This window comes from Notamacropus eugenii, chromosome 6, assembly GCF_028372415.1.
Source record: "Notamacropus eugenii isolate mMacEug1 chromosome 6, mMacEug1.pri_v2, whole genome shotgun sequence".
Lineage (NCBI taxonomy): Eukaryota > Metazoa > Chordata > Mammalia > Diprotodontia > Macropodidae > Notamacropus > Notamacropus eugenii.
The window spans coordinates 56,325,432-56,342,458 of NC_092877.1; the positions used below are offsets into that span (position 1 = coordinate 56,325,432).

At 40.2% G+C, this 17,027-nt stretch overlaps 1 protein-coding gene across 11 annotated transcripts in view; it reads right to left on the reverse strand.

Moving 5' to 3' along the window:
* Positions 1-1,245: 1,245 nt before the first annotated feature.
* The window catches only part of SH3TC1 (SH3 domain and tetratricopeptide repeats 1), a 104,078-nt gene continuing 88,296 nt past the window's right edge, over positions 1,246-17,027 (reverse strand). For 10 of the 11 annotated variants that reach the window (XM_072620143.1, XM_072620142.1, XM_072620139.1 and 7 more), the window contains 5 exons: positions 15,456-15,606; positions 12,672-12,794; positions 8,831-8,981; positions 7,075-7,271; positions 1,246-1,735 (listed from right to left, as the gene is read on the reverse strand). In XM_072620143.1, the coding sequence (XP_072476244.1) occupies positions 1,478-1,735; positions 7,075-7,271; positions 8,831-8,981; positions 12,672-12,794; positions 15,456-15,606 (880 nt within the window). In that variant the 3' untranslated portion in view covers positions 1,246-1,477. Of the gene's footprint in view, positions 1,736-7,074; positions 7,272-8,830; positions 8,982-12,671; positions 12,795-15,455; positions 15,607-17,027 lie in introns of those variants that run through there. The other variant, XM_072620146.1, reaches the window with a different exon arrangement.

A 17,027-nucleotide genomic window follows, 5' to 3' on the forward strand; every position in this document is an offset into this window, starting at 1 on the left:
TACTCATACCCTTATCATTTCTCTCCTGAGTTAAGGAAGGATTGTCTTCTAAATATCCTCCCTGCCTCAAGTCTCTCCTTGATCTAATTCATTCCTCCACTCAGCTGCCAAAGTGACTTCTCTAAAGTGTAGATCTGAAACCTACCCATGTCACCTCCCTGACCTCCAGGGTCAAATGTAAACTCTTCTGGCATATAAAACTCCTCATGACTTGGCCCATTCCTCCCTTTCCAGTCTTCTCCAAGTTGCTCCCTTCCATACATTCTACAGCCTTAGTTACATTGGTATACTTGTAGTTCCTCAAACTTGATGTTCTATCATCTGTCTCCAAGTCTTTGAACCAGCTGTCTGTCTGTCCCCATAGCTGGAATGCCCCCTCACCTCCACCTTTTGTTTCCCTGGTTTCCTTCAAGACTCAGCTTAAATCTCACCTGTTAGATGCATTTCCTAGTCCTTCTCCCCTTTACTTACTGCTAGGGCCTTCCCTTAGACTACTTTCCATCCTTTCTATACTAATTTTGTATGTACTTTGTTATTTACATGCCATCTTCCCCATTAGAATGTAAGGTCCTTGAAGGCAGGGACCATATTTTTTCACTGTACCCCCAGTGCTTATCATTAATTGACTGACACACACAACTCATGGTAAGAACATGGTTAGAGGGCTTTTCATTTGTACTCTTTCCCAGCAGAGGTCTCAATCCTTGACAAAGGCTCAGAGTTTTTTGGAACCTCAGCATGAGAAAGTGGGAGAAGGGATGGAGACACCAAATCTTACTCTCATCTTGAATCGTAGAATTTTAAGTGAACTCAGTGACCAGGTAGTCTAATTTGTACTTCACCCCTAAAGGAATCCCCATTCTGTTAGATTTGTCAAGATGACAAGCAGCTTATAATTGTTTATAATCCAGTGAGGGAGAGGGGTGACCAAACCACCCTCTCCAAAGTCAGACCATTCTACTTTTGGACTCTAAAGTGAGAAAGTTTTTCACGCAACAAACCAGCCTGTGTTCTCATCCATTGTAACTTATCTTTCCTCAGCACCCGGATAACTTCAGCACAAACCAAGTCATTCCTAAAGAAAATTCCTGGGTGAGGAAACACTAGGTGCTGGATGAGAAATGGAGTATGGAATAAAAAAATTTACATCAAATGACATTGTCATGCAGCAGATCATTATCAGAAAACAGATTCTTAGCTATCTCAAGACATCATCAGATAAATAATTATTTTCTTTCAGATGCCTTTCCATTCTCTTACTGAGTTTATTTGAAAAAAAGTGTTTGCACATTGAAGCATTTAAATACACACAGAATATGTTTTAATGCAAAAAAAAAAATAATCCTTTAAGTTATGGTTACCAGAGAGACATCAATCTGTGACACTGGATTTCTCATATATTAACAAATATGTCTATTATACATGTGGATTTGGTTTTGTTTTCTTTTTTAACAGCATATAATATAGGAAGAAGATTTCATGCGTGGCTCTTGGACACAATCCAGGCTGCTCCCCTGTAGTATCGGTTAGGGGCCAGGTTAATTCTTCGAACATTCAGCTCCATGGCAAAGGTCCTTGCTTTTTGGTAGAAAAAGAGGGATTTCTCCCGGTCCATGAGAAAGTTGTGGTAGATTGTAGCCAACCTGGTATAAATTTTCAGCTGAGCCCTCTTGTTCCCTAAATCCATAGCTGCCGCCAGTGCAAGGTGGTAATAGCCAGCAGCATCAAATGGGTCCTGAAATAACAACGATTATCATTATAGTTATAGTAAAAATAACTCTATGAGTCTAACAGATAGAAGAAATAAAGAATCAGAGACTTCACCAAGGTTTGCAACTGGTCTGGAACTTAGTACATCAGTCCTAGGGAGTTGCCTGAGACATCCAGAGATTAAGTAACTTACCCAAGGTCACACAGCTAGTAAGTGTTAAAACCTATCACTTTACCCATTATACCTCCCTGCTTCAGTGCACATAAAAATGAGCTTTAGGGTTTAGCAAATGCTCTGCTTATAAGTTCTCATTTTGCAGCTAAGTGGCTTGCACAGGGCCATGGAGCCAATAAGGACCAAAGAGGGAATTTGTAGCCAGGTTTTCTGAATCCAAATCCAAAGCACTTTCTGTTATACTGTGGTCATTTAGCTACGATCTCCACATAGAATGATAATATGATTACCTGAATCCATAGGCTTATGAACTAAGGAGCTATACTTTCTTCCCCACAGGACATTCACATGCACAACACCGATTTATCTCTGCATCTCCTTTCAAGATCAGTTTATCCCTGTATCTGACCTGATATCAAACCAATTGCTTCCTGCTCCAGGATCCCCCATCATTACTTAGTAACCACATTATAAAGTGCTTTATAATGGCATTAGTCTGCTCACCAGAGTCCCACAACCTTGTTTACTATTCCATTCTATTTGAGGTTTAAAAAGTTAGTGTAATGGATTCTGGGGTTACCTGGATTAGTATTTACAGCCCTTAATCTCCAATCCATTACGTGGTCCACTAAGTCTCCTGCCTCCATCAAGCATACCCACCAGACTATTCCCCCCTACCTTGCAAAAAAAACAAACATCAATTAACATAGGAAACCTACACTCAAGATTTCAGTTGTGAATGACTCCCCAAACTTCATCTCTATGAACCTGACCTTTCCATTCCTGCATTTCTAAGCTGGATGGTCTAACATTTCAGTATTTAAGGATCTGTGATTTCATCCATGACATTCCTTCCTACCCATCACCCACTTCTACCAGTGTGGACCATAACTCCTCTATGACTTAGCAGTAGATTATTTCATGAACTGCTATGACTAAAAACTTTCATCCACTGGTGACCAGTCTCCTAGTCTTGAGGCTTTCTAAGCTCTGCTAGGCTGATCCTCTCTTAAGTGCCTATATCCCTTTGACACAGGGGTTGTTGACCTGGTTGAATAGACCTTCCAAGTATCCATTAGTAGAATGTAGAGGAAATATTACATCTTTGGATTTCTTTATTAGGTTTTATTAGGCTTTATTAGACTGCCAAAGTGGTCTATAAAACATGCAAAAGATTAAGAATGCATTTTATGCATTTAGAAATATGATTTTGAGAAGGGTTTGTGGGCTTCACCAACAGCCATAGGGGTCTGGGACACATAAAAAAGTTAAGAACAGATGAGAAAACTGAGTTCCAAAGAAACTGTGTCTTGCCCAAGGTCACATAGGCAATAAGCAGTAGAATTAGGTCTTATTCCAAATCCAATCCTCTTTCCAATGTACTACACTGCCTATTTTAAGGAATGGAATCCTTTGAGGTCCCCCTTCAGTACTTAGGGAAGAAATAATACTTCATTAACAAATTAACTTAGAGGACCAAGAATCCTTTGCTAAAAAGGCCCTCAATAAGTCAAAATAATGTATAGATTTTAGAGCCTGTAATAATGATAATAATAACAATATTGTAACAATAACTAACATTGAAATAATGTTTTAAGCTTGACAAAAGACTTTTCTCAACAATTCCATGACTTATCCATTACCACATAGTTAGGAGGCATCAGAGAAAAGATCTGAACACATCTTATTTTCATGACATCATACTACAGTAGGTAGTATAAACATTCCCCTTATTTTTCAGAGGACAAAGCTGAGATTCACTGACTCACCCAAGGCCAAGAGGCTCATTAAAGAGCAGAGTAGGACTGAAACTAAGCAGCAAGGTTGTGCAGTGGATAGAGCGCTGGGCCTGGAGTCAGGAAGACCTAAATTGGAATCTGGCCTCAGACGCTTATTAGCTGTATGACCCTTGACAAGTCACTTAGCCCTGTTTGCCTCATTTTCTCCATCTGTAAAATAAGCTAGAGAAGGAAAGGGCAAATCATTCTAGTACCACTGCCAAGAAAAACCCAAATGGGTTCACGGAGAGTTGGGCACCACTGAATAATAACAACCACAAAGGGACTGAGATTTGGCTCTCCTGATTCTAAAGCCAAAGGTCTTTACGCTATATCCCATCTCTCTTTGTACCCATTTAACCATGAGGGGAGGGGGATGGATTCATTCATCCATTCATTTATGTGAGGTTTGACAGGGGAAGAAAAAATATATAGTGGTATATAGCATGATCAAGGTGTTAAGGTATAGACACTGGCTCTGTGTGTGTGTGTGTGTGTGTGTGTGTGTGTGTGTGTGTGTGTGTGTATGCTGAGGTAGGAATAATAAAGGAATGTAAGCTTCTTGAGGTCAGGGATTGCTTTGTTTATGGCCCCTCCCCTCCCCGAAGAACCTAGCACATTCCTTGTTGAATTATGTAAAGGATGAACACCACAAACTCAAGGAGCATCTTGGTACGGTGGAAATCTGGGGCCTAGACAGTTTCTCATGCCAGTATGATTTTGGGAAAGATTTTACCTCTCTGGATCTCAGCTTCCTCATCTATAAAATGAAGGAACTGGACTAGGTGACCAATGAAGTTCTTTCTAAATTGAAATCTATGATCCTTGGCATATTTTATGACTTGGTCTTGAGCTGACCATCTGGACCTTTTAATTTTTTATTGTTTGAGGTTGTATGTGGATCATAAGTTGATCATAGGATCCTTAAGTTCAGGGCTGGTATTGTATTCCTCCTGACAAGCAGTGCTAAATGAAAGTTGTTGGCAGATTGTCATTGAATTACTTCCTAACTCAAGGATAGAGGTGACATTGTCTTTGTGCTTCCTTTCCCCTAAACTGTTGGCTTGTATCATGTCATAGCCCCAAGCAATAACAATAACATAGCTCCAAGCACAGAATGTAGTAGACACTCAGTAAAAGTTTATTGAAGGAATAAGTCACTGTATGGTCTTGGGCAATAATAACAAATACCAATAAAATGGCGGAACTCAAATTTATACAGTGCTTCAAGGTCTGCAAAGCTCTTTACAGTAAGTCACGTCATCTATAGAATAAAGGGGCTTTGTCTAGAGGTCTAAGCTTTCTTCTAGCATTTCCCTTTTATGCTCCTAAGACTGAATAAATACCAAAATCCCTTTTCCAATTAAATTCAGAAGAGACTGCAGTGATGGATACTGGTCACTAGCTGTCACTGTGCATTCAGGCAGGGCTGAGAAAGCCAATGCTGAGAGGTAAATGATACAGGGATTTCAGCATCATATGTCAGAGGTAAAAGCAATTCTGAACACGGAAAGTCAGAGATGGTTGGGTTGTCTCGTCCAACACTCTCAGACTACATAGGAGGAAAGGGATTTGCTCAGGGTTACACAGAGTTCTTGAGCTCTAATTTCATGTGTCCAAGTAAGTAACAGAAATCGCTACTTGGGAGACCTATTGACACCTTAAACTCAACCAACTTCAAACTAAAGTTGTGTGACTTTAAGCAAGTCACTCATCCTCTCTGTTTTCTCAATTGGAAAAGGAGAAGATTGGATTTTTAAGTTCCCATCTTCAGCTCAAACTATGATCCTATGAATTCATCTTCCTTCTCTCCAAATCCAACCTTCCTCTCAACTTTCCTGTTTCTATTAATGTTACATTCTCCCAGTCATCCAGCGTCATATCCTCAGTCATTGTGGACATTTTCCTCACCTCACAAGTCCAATAGATTGTCATCAACTTGATAAATGAAACGGTATATGAAAAATGTTTTGGAAACCTTAAAAAGCAATGCATAAACTTATTATTAGTAAATCCCTCTGTGATGGTAGACACACTTTACCATCCCCTCCTCTTGTACACTCTATCCTGCTTAAGTTTTTAAGCTACTGATCTCTTCTGGTTCTGTTCCTTAGTCTCCTTTGTTGTATTATCATCCATGCCCTGCCCTTCCCTTCCTAAGCATGGGGTCTGTCTTGGTTCCTCTTTTCTGTTCTCTCTACACCTTCCCTTTGGATCAACTTATCAGCTCTCGTGGGTCCTCCAAGATCATCTTGTATCTGCTTTTTGATCTGTTTTTATGTACCTGTGTATGTATATAATCTAAATAATTTGAATCTAAGCTCCTTGAGGGCAAGACTATTTCAGTTCTGGTTTCATAGCCCCAGAGTCTAGCACGGGACATGGAAAAGCAAGGGCTTAAAAAAAATGCACCATTCATTGATTGATTCTAGACTGCAGGGGAAGAGACTTTGTCTAATTTATCTTTGGATCTTCCACCCCCAAATCTAGCATGGTCCATTGTATATATTTAGCTCTTAATACTTATTTAATCCAAGTTGGTTTTCAAAAATGAAAGTGAATAACAGTAGAAGCAATAATGATAATAGTTCAATAATAATAAAATATTGATAAATAAAAAAATCTATTTAAATAATGACTAATAATAAATAGCTATTGTAATTTTTATTATAACTAACGTTTACTTACCTAGTACTTATTATATGCCCGGCACTGTGCTAAACACTTTGTAAATATTATCTCATTTGATCTTCACAACCACCCTGAGAGGTAGGTGCTATTATTATCCCCATTTTATAGATAAGTAAACTGAGACAAATAGGGGTTAAGTGACTTGCCATATAAATATATAGCTAGTAAGTGCCTCAGGCAAAATTTGAATGTAGGTTTTCCTGACTACGGGACAGGTACGTTATCATGCCACCTAGCTGTTCCCCTACTATGTGCCAGATCAAAAAACAGATACAAGGTGATCTTGGATTAGAAAGTCTCACTAGCAACTGGGGGAAACAACAAATGAACTAAACATTTTACAAATATTATCTCATCTGATCTTCACAACAACCCTGAGCAGTAGGTGCTATTATTATCCCCACTTTACAGATGAGGAACCTGAAGCAAACAGTTTAAGTGAATTGCCCAGGGTCACTGAGCTAGTAGGCATCTAAGTCTGGATTTGAACTCAGGGCTGACTGACTCCAGACTGGGTGCTAAATTTACCACTATGTCACCTAGTTACTATGCACTAGTACCACTAATAACAAGAAGCTTCCTACCTCATTGAATCACTTAACCCATAGCGGAGGAATTCCACCTCGTCCCCCAAATCCAGCCCAAAGCAGTTTTTGAAATTGTTGATAAGCAGGAATTATGTCTGCCCAGGGCCCACTGGGCCCAGTCTGCTCCACATACCTTTAGATCGTAGAATATGAGGTCCCCCAGGATCAGATACACCTTCACATAATACAAAGTCTCTTCATCAAATTCCAGTGGTGAGGAGCACAGAGACAGTGCCTTGAGGTAAAAGTGTTCAGCCAACTCACACTGCCCCAGGCGATGGTGGACTGCGGCCAGCCGATGGTAGGCCACCCGCTCGTTTAACTGGCTTCCTGAGGGAGGCAACATAGGGGTGGGGAAGGATGAGTTAGATCAAGGATGCTGCAGATTTCAACCTATGGATGATTTTTCTTTTTCCTAAAGAAACCCACGCATCATACAGAAACAAAGGACCCACAGAGAGAACAAACACACTGGGTCACCAAAGCTCCAGGAGGGCAGTGATCATGTGACCACCAATCACTTTTATCAATATCTGCTTATTTATTATATTCAGAAATTTGACTGTGAGGGGTGGAGGGACAATTATGCTATGATAGAAAGAGACCTGGCCAGAAGTTAATCAAGAAATGGGTTCAACTCCTAGTTGTGTCATTAGCTACCTTGTGATCTTTTAAGCAAGTCTGAGTAAGTTTCCATATCTGTAAAGCAGGGAGTTTGGACACATACTCTCTCAGATCCCCGTCTGGTAATGATGATGGATAACATTATTTCAGTGCTTTTAAGGTCTGCAATACACTTTTCATGTTATCTCATTTGATCCTCAAAACAACCGTGGGAGGTAGGAGCAATTATTATCATCCTCATTTTATAGATGAGCAAACTAAGATTGTTGCTATTTGTCCTTCATACTGGAAGAGGAGCGATGACATCACGGTATTGGCATCAAGGTACAATATGTTTGCTGCGGTTGATTAGTCTGATAAGAGCTCAGAAGGCTCTATAACAAGTCAGGCACACAGAGTTGAACGTTTGGGATGGAGATGTCTCTAGATCTGTGCATCTCATGTTTTCTTTGTTCTATTGTGATTTTACTTTGCTTACGGAACACTGTACCTTCTTTGATACTGGGTAGTCCTGTGCCAGCATCTCCCAAGTCTCACAATTGATATTAAAGTTCTTCAGAGAGACCTTGAGAGTGTCCTAGTATGGCTTCCTCTGAGTATGTTAAGTCACTTGCCTGGGATCACGGTCTGAGAAAGGGTTCTAACTTGGGTTTTCCTGACTTCAGGTCTAACTCTATCCATTGCACCACCCGACTGTCTTCTAACAGTCTTTATTCTGTGTTTTAGGATTCCTTTAGTGGATAGAATCTGGACCTTGAAGACAGGAAGACTTTGGTTCAAATTTCACTTTTGATACCTCCTAACATTGTGACAATGGGTTAGCTCATAAGCCTCAGTTTCTTCATACATACAACGAGGACAAGAATAACTATGTCCCCTTTCTTGCAGTTTCATCCTAAGGGTGAAATGAGATGATGGATTTAAAGCATTTTGCCAGCTTTTAAATATAAATGTCAGTGGTTACGATGATATCCTCCTCCTTCCAATGAGCAAATGAGATAATATCTGTAAAGTTAATTAGCACAGTATCTGATACAGAGTAAGCACTTAATAAATGCTCCCTTTCCTCCTCCCTTGCTTTTATCCCCACCTTCTTCCCCATCCCCTTTTCTTCCTTTCACCTTCTCCATCCCATCCCACTCCTATGCTGCTGTTACTACCTCTCACCCCCACCATAATTCTGATCATTGACAAAGGTGGGGCAAGGAGCGATGAGGGAGAGGGATGTTCTCATTCACAGAAAGTCACTGATGCCCAGGGCTTACCTAAGTGTATACTGAGGGCAAGGGAGGTATGTGCAAATTCTAGACACTCCTGGTGCGACTTGAGAAAGTACAGCAATTCCACCAACTTGTTGCACAGGCGGAGTTCAGTCTCCTTATTACCAGTCCTAACAGCAAGAGGAAGAGCACGGTCCTGGAAAAAACAGCCACCACCCACCAGTGAATAAGAAGCTGTAACAAATGCTGTTTTCAAACTCTGAACCCTGGAGTTCCCCTCATGCTGACATATCCAGTGAATTGCCAGATCTTTCCAGTTTCACCTCCACATGTCTCAGACCAGTGCCCTTCTCTCTAAGATAATATTTATAAAGCATTTAGCACAGTGCCTGGCACATAGTGCTAAATAAATGCTACTTACTCTTATTAATTTTTCATATGCTCATCAGCCTCATTTAGATCCCATACCTTTTTGTCAAGATTAGTGTATTAGACTCCCAGTTGGTCTCCCAGTTGGCAGACTCTCCTCCCCTCTCTAGTCTATCCTCTGCACAATGTTCAACATAACGTTTCTATCACACAGGTTTGATCAAGTGCCCCCTCTGCTCAAGAAGCTTTTAGTGGCTTCCTATTGCCGCTAAGATAAAACACAACACCTTGGTTTGACATTTAAAGTCCTTTACAGTCTGGTTCCAACCTAGCTTTTCAGACTTATTTCACATTATTCACCATCATGTACTCTTTATTCCAGACAAATTGGACTCCTTCCTATTCCCCATACTCACCATTTTATCTCACACATTCAGGCATTTGCACAGGCTGTTTTTCTCCCTGCACCCCTCCCCCCCAAACCCACACTCACTTGCACTGTTTTCCTCTCTTACTTGTAACTCTTGCTATCCCTAGCTTCCTTTCAAGGTTATGTTCAGATGCATGTCCAGCACAAAGTCTTTCTTGACATCTCCCCCACCCCTCAGTTGTTAGTGTTCTCTTCTGCCCCTTAATTACTTTGTATTTTACATTTGTATATCTATATCCATATTATCTTAGAGGTAAAACAGAGCCACTGAAGTTTCTTGTGTACTTCCCAGTAGAAGATGAGTTCTTTGAGGTCAAGGACTGTTTTATTTCCTGTCTTTATTTCCAGCACCTAGAATAGCATTTTGCATATGGTAGGTGTTTAATAAATTGAGGATGAGGATGAGTCATTGAGTCATAGTGATTGTGGATGAAATGACTGATTTGGATGTCTAGGAACTTGATTTATGGATCAGTTGACTCCTACTGTTGAGGTTCACAGCTACTCCTTTGTTCTGGGACTGTAAAAAAGGTTAGTCTTGTCTATGTGATTCTGAGAATGCTAAATATAGGGAGCAGCAAAGCTCAGAACATACCTAGACCCCAGAGGAGGAAAACCAGGGCATATCTACAGTAACACTGCTTCGCCTTTGCCCAGAGGCGATTAATGGCTGACTTGGAATTTCAGAAGCATAGGAAGTTAGTGTGTCCTCAGAGTTCTAGTCCCCTGGCTAGAAGAGGGAAAAGTTCCTAAACTCTGTTGAAATCTTGAAGGATTCTTGACTAATAAAATCCTGGAATCTAGCCCTAGTGAAATAAGGGGTAGTTCTTGGGCAGTGCCAACCACTTAGGGAAGAAGTGGGGAAAAGAGTGTCATGGGAAAAAGAGTATTATCACAAAGTTAAAGGAAAGGCAAAGGAATAAATCTATGATGTGAGGGATCAAAAGACCTATGCCAAAGCCTCTGTCCTTACTGTGAAGACAGTGAAGATCTGATGGGCTGCCACTCTCTAATGCCCAAGTTTGTTTTCCTGCTGAAGGAATCCAAGTCCTTTGGGGAGGAACATACAGTTTCACTTTGTGGAAAAAAAGGGGGACTCATCACAATGTCAGGGGGTTGTTCAATAAGCAACCTCAAGAATGTTGGCCTCTTAGGAGAGTCCAAAACCCTTTGGCAGGATAAGGCAGGAAGCCTGTATCATCTTCTTGGGTGAAAGCACAGCTGGCCAACTTCCTGGGAGGCTGCCACTCTGGCTACTCCATTTGTTTCATTTCTGAGGGTAGCTCAAACCACAGAACAGAGCTATGAGATTCAAAGACTGCTCCTGGTGGCAAAGGTAGGACTCATGTGAAAGAATTACATGGACTGTTTATGGATTACTGTGAGCCCTTTGGTGTGTTTTCTGAACTTTCTGTGGGATAAACTCATCTCTGCACTGTTATCTTGAGTGCTTACATAGAAGTAGGAACTTTTTTTCAACCCATAGCTATAGAAATCTAGACACCAATTATATTGAATTTATATTCTGAAATTTCCCAGCGGAAACCCTGAGTAGGGGAAAAATGAGCCAAAGACAATGATTTTTGAGACCAAGATTGAACATAGCCCATGATAGTTCAGCACCTTGGGTTCTACAATTAATTATTATACAAAAGAGACTAATATAAGATAAGATATAACAGGCAGATTATGGAGGGCCTTTAATGCTAATATAAAGAATCTGTATTGAATGAGGAGCTCAAAAGGTTTCTAAGGAGAGAAGCGTAGTGAGATTTGTGTATTAGTAAGAAGAGTTTGGTAGCCTGCATAAGCTATACTAGACAGAAAGAAATGCTTTAAGGTGTTTAAAAAAAGTGCTTCATATATTATTCAATTTGACCTTCATAATAATCCATTGAGGAACGTGTGTGTGTGTGTGTGTGTGTGTGTGTGTGTGAGCGAGTGTATTCGGGAACATCTAGGTGGCACAAAGGATAGAGCACTGAGTCTGGAAGCAGGAAAATCTGAGTTCAAATGAGGTCTCAGAAACCTACTAGCAGTGTGATTCTGAGCAAGGCGTTTAACCTCTGTTTGCCTCAGTTCCCTCAGTTCTAAAATGAGACAATAGTAGCACCTACCTCCCAGGGTTATTGAAAGGATTGAGTGAAATAATACTAATAAAGTGTTTAGCACAATGCCTGGGACATGGAAGTACTTTATAAATATTAATTCTTACATATGCACAAGTATATGTGTATGCATTCATGTACACACACATGACCCTTATATGCACATATGCACACATACTCTATGTATATCAGCATATTTGTTGTGGTAATATGTAGGTATACATGTATGTACATGATACATGTGTGTGCACACACTATTATAATATCTACATGTATTGTGATCCCCGTTTTATAGTTGAAGAAACTAAGACTAAGAGAGATTCAACGTCTTCCTCATGGATGCACAGTGACTAAATGCCCAGAGATGAGTTTCAATCCCAGATTTCTCCTGACTTCAAATCAAGAATTCTATTCACAATACCACATAGGCTAGAGGCAAGAAAAAAACACCAGGAGACTTAAAAAAAATTCAAGCAGATTACACTGAGTGCCCTTAGCCAGGACAGTGGAGAAGAAAGAGAAAGAAAGAGATTATAATAAAGATAAAGAAAAGAAAGCTAGGAATCTTAGCAGCTGATTGGACTTGGGTGGGATTTGAGAGAGACAGATCAAAAAGGGGAAAAGGGGAGATGGGAGGGAGGGGGAAGAGGGATCAAAGGTTTCTAGATTTAGAGCTAGAAGAGACCTTTAAGTTCATCAAGTTCAACCCCCTCGTTTTACAGAATGAGAAACTGGAATAGAGGACAGAGGAGGGGGGGACAAAGAAAAGAGAAGAGAAAAGCAAAAGAAAAGGAGAACAAGACAGGCCCTGTTCCTAAGGAATTTACAAGGATGGGAGAATAAGAGTACCCTCATCAAGGTCAAAGGGAGTGTAGATACTCAGGTTCATTCCTGGATCCAACAAAAGCCATTTGAGCTCTGGCTCAGATCCCTGTTTCCCACTCTTTTTGACCTTCAAGGAGTCCTAGCGCCCACTCACCCTGTAGAAAGACACTGCCTTTTCTCTCTCCCAAGAACCGTTGAAGAATATGTCTCCAGCAGCTTCAAACATTTCCAACCCCAGGCTGGGATCTCCAGTGTAGAGTGCAGCATCTTGAGCCACCTACAGTGAATAGGGAGCCTTTAATGATTCCCAGCTTGTCAGAGTCATAAATCCCCAACCCAAGGGGCCCATTTCCAAGCCAATGAATGGATCAATTTGGTTTCAGAAGTAACCCTGCTCTCTGATCACACATGGAGGCCTCCCTCCTCCTTCCAGTTTTACAAACCACAGACCCCTGCCCCACCCTCACTCCCCTCAACCCAATATTCATATGTACATCATAGGAAAAAATTTTTCTTATTTTTGTCTTAACCTCCTTCTGGTGGTCAAAAAGCAACAGGAGAATATAATCTCTTTGACCACTGTGGTTACCTCCCATTTCCTGAGTACCGTAATGTTCTTTATACACAGTAGCCCTGTGATATAAGCCATGTAAATATGATGATTCCTAGTTTACAGGGGAGAAAAGTGAGGCTCAGAGAATTCATGTGACTTGGATGGGGTGACATAGGTAGAAAATATCAGAGCCAGGATTTGAACCCGGGCCTCCTTACTTCAGTCTAACCCTATTTTAAAATCTGAGCACAATTAGGTAGCCCTTTAGTAAACCTGATGTGATGACATAATGGACAGGGTCCTACCAAAAAGTGATAAATACTATTAAACCTGCTACTAAAGCTTAAACATGATTTAGTTTACAAAGTTCTTTCCGTACCAAAAATCCAAGACTGAAAGCAGGGGGAAAGAGAAATTTAGACCAGAGGGACAAATTCTAAAACTGGCTATCAAAATAAGAGAGATTAGAGGAAATAGTGATTCTGGGAAAAAGGTCTAAAAAGAAGAGGAAAAGTATCAGTAGCTTGCAGTTATCTACAGCACAGCGTGTTGTAACCCTAAAGTGCTTTATATGTGTAATGCTACTTGGTCCTGTCGACAATGCCTTGAAGTATGTAATAGAAATCATATTCTTCCCATATTATAGATATGAAAACCGAAGCAGAGAGAATCGATCCATCCATAAACATTAATAAGTGCCTACTACGTGCCAGACACAAAGGCTTAAATGACATGCCCAAAGTCACAAAGTGAGTAGCAAAGCTGAGATTCAAACTCAGGTCTCTTGATTACAGAACTATAATACTATGTATACTTAAGTACAAAGAGGCCCACAAAGAAAGAACCATAAACCCAGTGTGACGGCAAAGCGTCAAACTGAGGAAAAGGGCAATTTTGGTCATATTATCCACTGCCTTCATCAGACCACATCGAGAGCACTGGATTCAGTTTGGGGTATAATAATCTGGAAAGTATCTAGAAGATGAAAAGAGAACTGGAAGCCATATCCTTTAAGGGTCAACAGAGAAAATGAATCTTTATGCTGGAGATGAAAAGACTTGTTTGGGGAGATGGAGGCAAGGGGTAGGATCATGATCATTGTCTTTAATTTTTAAAGAGTTGCTGTATGAAAGAAGGATTAGAAGTCCTGCCTGACCCCTTAGAGAGGAAAGAAGAGGAATACATAGAAGTTAGAGGGAAAGAGATTTCAAGTTGATAATGGGAAGTACTTTTCAGCAATGAGATGGGCTGTGGCAGGGAGATGTCTTGTTCCCTTCTTGAAGCAATATTTTCCATGACACTAGGGATCTGGGTAGGTCCTAGATTTGGTAAACTCTGAGGTGTCTTTCAATTCAAGAGATTCTCTTCTGTAATATTATTTGTTTCAAACCATTTCCACAGTAGAGGAACGCATTGGTATGTGGGAGCTGGAGTTGCATTTAGCAAATCTGTTCTGACCTACTTTGGGGTTTGGGTATAGGCTCCCTGGGGAAGGTGGGCCCTACATTGAACCTTGATAGAAGGGTAGGCTTTTGTGCAAAAATACGGACTTAAAGACACAAAAATGGTGATTTTAAAAAATGGTATCTTATTACACTACTATATCCCAAATGAATTTAGTTTGACAAAAATTTACAGAGCACCATTTTCTGCCCAGCCCTCTGTTTATACAGTTTAGAGCTGGGAAGGCTTTTGTGAGACCATCTTGTCCAATGTTTTTGTTTTCCTAGACAGTTAGTCAACAGACACTTCTTAAGTATTCATTATATACCAGGAACTATAGGAAATCAAGACCTGGGGAAATGAAGTGACTGATACCAAGTCACACAGGTGGCAAGCAGCAGAGCTAAGATTCGAAGCTACATCCTCTGACTCCAAATTCCCATTACTGCTCACTCCTCCGACCTAGGCACTGGGGAGACAAAAATGAGTAGAGGGCCACCTGCCCTTTAGAAGCTTATAATGTAGTAGGGTGTGGTAACAGAGAAAAAAAGTGCAAGCAAGCCCTTGAGCTAATCTTTAATAAGATAATGTTGTATGTTTTCCCCTCCAGCACAATGCAGGCAGTGAGGTGTCACTGTGGATAGAGTGCTGGACAGGGAGTCAGGAAGACCTGAGTTCAAATCTACCCTCAGATACTTATTAGCTGTGTGACTGTTAGCAAGTCATTTAACCTCTCTGAGCCTCAGTATCCTCATCTGCAAATGGTGATAATAAGAGTAACTGCCTTACAGGGTTGTTGTAAAAATCAAATGAGATATTTGTAAAGCACTTTGCTTAAAGAGCTACATAAATGCTATCAGTAGTATTAGTGTCAATTTGCTTACCCCGCCAACATGGCACACTTAAATTTAACTTTAGCAATCACTCATAAACTGAACCCACCTGAATGTATAGATCTACTAATTCAGTCTGTCTCAGAATGTAATAGATCTTTCCTGCCTGGAGCCAAGCATAGGCCTCTTTTTCTTTCTTCTGAAGGTCTATAAATATTCCAAGACTTCTCTTAGTATATTCAAGGGCTGACTTGTAAGCTCTGAAAAAATAAAAATTATGCTAGAGATCCAAGTCATAAAATTAAATTTTAGAAATATTTAGAATTAGAATTAAGAATTTAGAAATAGAATTAGAATTAAAATTTAGAATAGAGTTTTAGAGAAAGGAATTTGGAGATCATTTAGTCCAATTCCTCATTTTATATAGATATAAACAGAGTCACACAGAGAATGGGAAGTGACTTGACCAAGGTCACATATCAAAAGGCAACTAGGTGGTGCAATGGATAGAGCGCAGGGCCTGGAGTCAGGAAGACTCACCTTCATGAGTTCAAATCCAGTCTCAGACACACTTATTAACTGTGTGACCCTGGGCAAACCACTTAATCCTGGTTTCCTTACCTATAAAATAAGCAGGAGAAGGAAATAGCAAACCCCTCCAGTATCTTTGCCAAGAAAAGCTCCCACAAAAGGGTCATGAAGAGTCAGACATGAATGGAAAACAATTAAATAGCCAAATATACAGCAAATGAGTGATAAAGCTGGGATTTGGACCCAAATTTCCTCACTACAAACCCAGTGTTCCTGCTAGCATAGACTACCTTTGCCAAAGGCTATTTCTCAGATATATTGTGAACTTTTTCTTGATAAGTCTTCAAGAAAATGAATAATTTCTTGTTTTTGCATTCTGCATTATTTCTTTCTCACGCACTATCCCATGCTGCCAGGAATTAAATTCTCATGTAAAGTTTCTTTCCACTAAGTACATTGTGAGGAGTCACAGCCGGAATCCCTTTGTTGGGTGGTCTCCCACGTTAGGGCTCATGATTCATCTGTTGTGGGGAAAGACTTTAATTTGGAAGAATAGGGGAAAAAATGGCTTTAAAGAAACAAACAGAGTTCACATTGAGAGAGAACATTATAGTCGCAAAGTTCTTTATTTTCATCATCTTGCATCAGAGATGACCAGTCTAGTAGAGTGAAAAGGAACATCTGAGGATATGGGTCTAAAGTTAGGCACTGTCACTTCCTAACCTGTGTGATCTTGGGTAATAATAACTAGCATGTATGTAGCAGATGTTTGGCAAATGCCCAGATCATCTAAGATGGAGGCACCCAAGTGGAGATGCCAGTGCTCTTGTCTCTCAGAAGGAAACTCTAAATGGACACCTTCATCTTAGGAAATATGGACCTATGCTAAATACCCTCTAGATTTACACAGATTTGTAGCTTCAAGGTTTACAAAGTATTTTATACATTATCTCAATGGATCCTCACAACATTCTTTGGAAGTAGTTTCTTTTATTATCCCCATTTTATAGATGAAGAAACTGAGACAAAGAGAGGTTAAATGACTTGCCCAGGGTCAAGAAGCTAGTCTTAGGACTGATTTGAACTCTGGTCTTCCTAACTCTAAACCCAAAACTCTATCTATTTCACCATCAAGTTACTTCATTTCAAT